Here is a 7,351-nt window from a genome sequence, read left to right as displayed (position 1 = left end):
TATTATTGAATTCATTCTAAAAAATTATTTCCATAATTTATCAACTCAGCTCAGATGATGTTTTAAATTAAAGTAGATTAATTTATGACATAATCAATCCAATAAAAACAAATTATTTTAAAATCATATTATTTTATTTTATTTTATTTTAATTTCTATCCAGTTACCCAACGCATAACCTGGACTTTCGACGGAGTCATGCAATGTGTGGAATTTAAACACGAACGTGGATAACAAAATCTCTAGCTAAACCATGAATTTCAAGATTACGTACGCAACGAAAACAAAGACATTTTTGTTTTAACTCTCCTCTACTATCCTGTCCTCTCCTACCAGTCTTTACCTGACATCATCGTCGAGAATCTAGAGAGAGAAAGATGTCGTGCTTGTTGACGTGCTTCTCATCTTGCTGTGCATCTCTGACATGTGGCCTCTGCGCTTCAGTGGCTTCTGGGATCTCTAATAGATCCGCAAGACTTGCTTACTGTGGTCTCTTTGGTACTTCTTTGATTCTTTCTTGGATTCTCAGAGAAGTTGCTGCTCCTCTTTTGGAGAAAATCCCTTGTTAGTCCAATTTTTCACTGCCCTCTTCATTTTATCTCTCAACTTTTCATTTTTGTGTGACAAAGTATGATTCTTTTAGCTATTAATGATTCTGGAATTACATTATTACAGAATTTGCGAAGTCAATTGATAATTTCTTTCTTCTTTTTTTTTTGTGTTTTCCAATAGTTTTGATGGTTGTTCAAGATGCAAGAGGGTTTTCTTTATTTAGTAGTTTCTTGGTAGTTGGGGGAGTATCGTAATTCAAAAATGGGTCGTCAAAGTTTATGGATTTCTATGCAGTCATGTTCTTCTGACAAAAATGGATGATTATAGTCTGTGATGTGCTCATTGTCCTTCACATTAATTTGCCAAAATCTTTTGATCTACCCTGTACAAGTTGATTGTGCTTGGACTTCCTTCAAAATTGACAAAGGTTTGTTTTGTTTGATATTAAGAAAATTTGGCAATTTTCGAGGCTCTAACTCAAGAACTCTTGAGAGGAGGAGGACACTAATGCCAGTTGAGCGACAAGCTGATTGGCATCTTTCGATTGCTGGGTTGTCTGTTGGTGGTGAACTGAGGAAATATGGGTCTTTTGAAGCAGATGTAGTTTTAATTGCCAAGCTAAATTGATGTAGTTGGGGTTCACATCTGCGAACTTGGGCCGCCCCTTTCGCTCATTAAAATTTCTGTGTTCTTTCTTTGTTTGTTACTGTATTTAGCTGCCGCCTGCATCATAAATGCTTGTGTAAATATGTATTTTGATAACCTTTGGCAGTTGGTAATGGAGATTTTTTAAACATTCACCGAATCTATTCTGATGTATGCATGTAGGGATAAAGTCTTCCGGTACTCATCCAAAGGAATGGTATCAAATACAAGCGGTGCTTCGAGTAAGCATGGGGAACTTCTTGTTTTTTGCAGTACTTGCTCTAATAATGATTGGTGTGAAGGATCAAAATGATAGACGTGATTCATGGCACCATGGTGGTTGGATAGCAAAGATGGTCATTTGGCTTTTGCTTGTTGTGCTCATGTTTTTCCTTCCTGATTCTGTCATCTCAGTCTATGGTCAGTTTTACTCTCATGGTTGGAATATCAATTTAAATCAATTATCATATCTCTGGTTGTCAATCCAATACAAGAATTGAGCGGGAAATTATATAGATAAGGACCGACTTTCTGGTTGGAATTTTAATTATTTTTCCATGCTTGGAACAAGCTTGTTCTATTGTGAAGTTACATTGGGCAGACGGTTTGGGATTTAAGGACCCATTATTTTATAGGTTCATTTTAGGCCTCATTGATAGGTCAGATCTGCGTAAGACTAAGGAAAATTGGTGGTGCTTGGATTGATAAATTGCACTGAATGGCTCTTAAAAGAACTTCTATAGAAAGGACATTTTCTGATTGGCATTTTAATCATTGTTCCTTTCTTGTAATGAGCTTGTTCCATTGTGAAGAACTTTAACTTACATTGGACAGATATTGGGGTTTGTTGTTCCATCATCTTACAGGTTCATGTAGGACTTGCTAACAGGTCAAATCTGATCAGCTATGCATGAGACCAAGGATTTTTTTTTCTTGGAACCTTAGATAATCTTTTGTCCTAATTTGTGTCCTATGTTGATGATGAAGATACCTTTAGGCCTGTGGCAGTGCCATTTCTTGACTTGGATTCATGAACTGTTACATGTATTTGATCTTTTCCTCCTATTTGATTCCAAAATTCATACTTGATGAACGCAAACAAAATATTCCTGCAGGAATTTTATCCAAATTCGGGGCAGGGTTATTCTTATTGGTTCAAGTGATTATTTTGCTGGACTTTACCCATACATGGAATGATGCATGGGTCGAGAAAGATGAACAGAAATGGTCTGCCCAGATTCCTATATCTCTTAATTTTCCATTTGATTGCTTTTGATGGATCTGTTAAGTTGCCATTGCATGTTTTCAGGTATATTGCTTTACTTTCTGTATCAGTTGGATGCTACCTAGCAGCATTTACATTCTCTGGCATTCTCTTTATGTGGTTCAATCCATCTGGACATGACTGTGGCCTCAATGTTTTCTTCATTGTCATGACCATGATTCTCGCATTTGCTTTTGCTGTGATAGCATTACATCCTGCGGTAAGGATAAGATTGTGTTTTCTAATTACGCAAGTGAACATGTGTGTTTTTTATTATTCATTAATGGCAGTCAAAATATCTAATATTCAAAAGGAGCTCAATCTGATTAGATATAACCATCTGATTGCATAATTATATGGTGTATTGTATGTTATGTTGATTCTTAAAGCATTGATTGTTTTATTACTGAAGCCATAGAATCATGAAAGATAATGTACTTAAAGAGACATATTAGAGAAAGCTCGATCATCCATTTGCAATTCTATTACTAACAAGGCATTATTTTAGTTATACCAATAATTGCTGTTTGCCAAGTTGACCCAAATTTCCTTAATGTGAAACTCTGAGTCCTATGTTATCAGCTAGACAGTCACAATTTGTTATAGCATTTGGTTCTGCCAAAAGGCATGCGATTTAAGTGTCTTCACACAAGTCTTCTTAAAAATTGTACTTGTCCAAGATAGGAATCTTGTGCACTCACTGAGGAAGTAACAGAACCTCAAATTTTAAAACCAGAGAAGTTTTTGTTACTTTTAGTGAATATGATCACGAGTGGAAACTACAAACAGGTGAATGGCAGCCTCTTGCCTGCTTCGGTGATATCAATTTATTGTGCATATGTTTGCTACACGGGTCTCTCCAGCGAACCCCATGACTATGCATGCAATGGTCTGCACAACAAATCAAAAGCAGTGTCCACAAGTACGCTTGTCCTTGGGATGCTCACGACAATTCTCTCAGTTCTATATTCTGCTGTTCGTGCTGGGTCTTCAACAACATTTCTGTCACCGCCATCCTCTCCCAAGGCATCAGGTGATATTTATAGCTGGAAAAGAAAATAGTAATTTCTTAGAAGCAAGTCTTTTTGCATACTTATTGTTTCTGTACATTGCTAAATCTTGTTCTGTTTTGCAGCTGGAAAGAAACCGCTCCTAGAAGCAGAAGAACTGGAAGAAGGGAAAGAAAAGAAGAAAGAAGCAGAAGGCCAGCCTGTCAGTTATTCTTATACCTTCTTCCACCTGATATTTGCACTGGCTAGCATGTATTCAGCTATGCTTCTTTCTGGATGGACTGACACATCTGAGTCCTCTAGCCTAATAGATGTTGGCTGGACTTCGGTTTGGGTCCGAATCTGCACAGAATGGATCACTGGTTTACTCTACACATGGACCCTTCTTGCTCCATTGTTTTTCCCCGACCGCGAGTTCTTTTAGGTATCATGATGTGTTGATAATAAGTTTGGTGGACAGTCCTAGAACACTGTTAGTAGTGAGTTGTTTGCTGGTTTATAAAGCTGGTTGTATTTCTCTTTATCATCTGAATGTGCTTCGTTTAATGCTGTAACAGCCTCTATTTAAGCTGACTTTCAATGCAAAAGAAGAAACGAAGAGGATGTCTGTATAGAGTGGAAATTGATGAATTTATTGTTACTTCACTTGGAGACTTTCAACCGTGTGTTTCATCGAATTTCCGTTTACTTCCTCTGTTGTGCATTACTTAACATGGAAACTCCCCTATGGATTCAGCAGCACAAGCTCCAACCTGGAGATCTTGATCGTCAGTTGAAAGAAACTGAAACGTCTGTCAAACCTGCAAAAATATCTTCCAGGACTACCACCACTTAAAAATCCCTTTGGATTCATGTTACTCGAAGCTTTGAACCAAGAATAATTTGGATCATTAAGACCACTAGAATCAACACAAGGCTTAAGAACTGCATGTGTATACTTTGTTTGATGATGTCTATTTTCGATGTTATTTGTTAAGAATGTCATAATATGAAACCTTATTTAGTTACATTTAAAGTTTGAAATTTACTGAAGTGATTATTCCTCTCTAATTTCACTTCCAAGTATGACAGATTCCTCGAATGTTTATGGATGGAGAAATTCTTATTAGCATTCCCTGCCAATCATGTGATTGATCTTCTTGGAGGCCATTTTAGTTTTAAAGAAACTACTCATCTTTCTTTGTTTTCTTTTCAAGAAATAACAACGGCCATCTTTCTTGAACAACTTCACGGGAGTCGTATGTCGGAGGATTTTTATCACATCAAACGACTGTCAGGTTCTACGGGGAGTACGTGTTGGAAAGACATGGACATCAATGACAAGTGTCGACCTACGTTGCTCCTGGTCAGTTTATTGTTGCATCCATGGTCGTTTTGTCCTGTTCCTGTTGAATGTGATTCATTCATGTGTCAGTGGTGATATTTCAATTTGTTGGAGGAGGGTTGATTTTTAAAATATTTTTTTATTTAAAAATATATTAAAATAATATTTTTTTATTTTTAAAAAATATTTTTTAAATTACCATAATAAAACAATCTAAAAACATTAATAAAAAATAAGTTAAATTGCCTGGCCAAACATTTATAGCTTTTACGTTATGTGATTTATATGAGAAAATTTTCTAATTTTATGCTTTAAATTTCTAAGATATGAACAATTCAAGTGATGAATGTTTCTTTAAGACAAATTTATTACTCAAAATGGTTGGACAAAATCCTCTATGGATCAGATTCGAAGAAGGATGATGGTTATAGATATTCTAATAACTAAATGCTTGTTTGAAAACATCGTTTAAATTATGTTTTTTTTTTAATTTAAAAAATTTAAATTGTTTTAATGGGCTAATATTAAAAATACTTTTAAAAAATAAAAAAAAAATATTATTTTATATATTTTAAATAAAAAATACTTTAAACTAAAATTACTATCCCATTCTTGAGCACAACCTTAAAAAAAAAAAAAAAATCCCTTTCTCATTGCCAATTCCATTCCATGCTTTCCATGGAAGTGACTCCACATGGATGGGACATTAGGCTTCATAAAGCTAAAATGCTAAAAACGCCTTTTATCATAGATTTAGCATCATAGCCAAGTAAAATCGGAGCGAGGGAAGAATTATTTTTTTTTTTTTTCCAATTCGATATGGAGTAGATTAATAAAATTAAAATTAAGGCTTTGTAATTATAAAATTAAATTCATGCATATACTGAATTTTAATATATATATATATATATATATATATATATATATATATATATAATCAGACCCGAGTTTCCCATAAAATGGGGTCATGTTTCCTATCGTCAATTGTCAGCAATTACTCTGTTGAAGAAACGAATAATTCCTTTTGTTTTTCTTCAAAAAGAAAATTTCAAAAAAAAAAATGACATGAATTTTTATTTTTATTTTTTAAAAAGCCAAAGTCCTTAATTCTCCCATTCTCATTCCCCGAACGTGCTTCCCACTGCCCAAGCCGACACATTCCCTCCCCAACCTGTTATCCCCCTCGTCATTCCCATTCTCTATCTATTGTGAATAACACATACATGCATGCATGCATGCATACATACACACACACACTTCTAACGATCAGTATTGTTGCAGGAGAGTCGCCTTGTGCGAATGTGTAATGGCTTGGCAGTACGGGCGCGTGCAGATACTTACCAGTTGTCTTCTAGTAGAAAAAGAAAATGGAAAAGTGAATAGAGCTCCTCTTAAAAATGTTCTAAGAAAGCGAGCTGGTCTTTTTTATTATTATTATTAATGTAAATATTCGGCCAGCTTATATATAATTAGATTAATTTTACGGACCCTGAAATTAACGACTATGTAAATCTCCAGTGGCCCTGAGGTTTGTGAAACTCGAACCGGTGACCTCTAAAAAACAAACCTAGAACCTGACCAGTTAAGATACACCCCTCAAGGTTAGGTGAGCTAGTTTTTTATTTAATGCATGGGTGCTACACCTGATTTACATCGTATTTGGGTTATTAGTGAAAATTATTTTTTAAAGTGATTTTTAATTGAAAATATATTAAAATAATATTTTTTTATTTTTTAAAAATTATTTTTGACATCGTTAAATGATAACAATAAAAAAATTAAAAATTTAATTTAAAATAAAATAAAATTTTTATTTTTTCAAAAAATATTATCCAACTACTACACCAAACACTCCTTTAAAAACTCATAAAGGATAATATATTTTTTAGTTCAATTTAAAACTAACTTCAAGTCAAGTTTAAGTTACAAATTTTCTAAATCAACATGCTAAATCAGAATAAATTTAACATATATGGATTAATATATAAATTTGGTATAGGTTATTTTTTATTATCAAATAAAAAAATAATCCAAAAATTATCTAGATGGATGTCACTTTTCTTTAGTTATTCAGCTAAGATTTTAAATTAGTATTAATTGTTTTTAAAGATAATAGAAAAGAAGATCTTTTAATGAATGCTATCATATTAGTCTATGCTCCGCTGCGGGTTAATAATAATTTTTTTAAATGTAAAAAAATATTAAGAGTATAGATAATATTTTAAGTATCTTGGGGTTTGGTGGCCATGCCAGATCCAAGTCTGAGCAGATGATAATTAAAATGTTGAGACTTATATTTTTTTATTTTTTTATAAAAAACAATTAAATTATCTTTGAATCCTAAACAGAAATTCAAGTTCAAAAATTATTTATAAACAATAAATTATCATAAAAATCTAGTTTAACGTTTTATATCTAAAAAATCAAATCATATCTTCCTATTAAAATAGTTTATTTTTTATATTTATGAATTTTTTTTCCTTCCATAGAAATTCTATCTTCTCTTTTTTCTCTCTCTCTTTTTATGAATTTTGTTTTTTATATATTTTTAATTAA

At 33.2% G+C, this 7,351-nt stretch overlaps 1 protein-coding gene across 1 annotated transcript; it reads left to right on the top strand.

Moving 5' to 3' along the window:
- Nucleotides 1-202: 202 nt before the first annotated feature.
- LOC7481627 (uncharacterized) lies at nucleotides 203-4,131 on the top strand. The gene is made up of 6 exons (XM_002312706.4): nucleotides 203-564; nucleotides 1,381-1,617; nucleotides 2,313-2,424; nucleotides 2,507-2,681; nucleotides 3,251-3,494; nucleotides 3,597-4,131. Exons 1-6 carry the CDS (start codon nucleotides 378-380, stop codon nucleotides 3,893-3,895), a joined length of 1,254 nt encoding a protein of 417 aa, XP_002312742.1. The 5' UTR covers nucleotides 203-377; the 3' UTR covers nucleotides 3,896-4,131.
- Nucleotides 4,132-7,351: the final 3,220 nt, after the last annotated feature.

The sequence above is a fragment of the Populus trichocarpa genome, chromosome 8 (genome assembly GCF_000002775.5).
Source record: "Populus trichocarpa isolate Nisqually-1 chromosome 8, P.trichocarpa_v4.1, whole genome shotgun sequence".
Lineage (NCBI taxonomy): Eukaryota > Viridiplantae > Streptophyta > Magnoliopsida > Malpighiales > Salicaceae > Populus > Populus trichocarpa.
The sequence above is the reverse complement of the archived record's forward strand: the minus strand, read 5'-3'. Positions and strand labels throughout refer to the sequence as shown.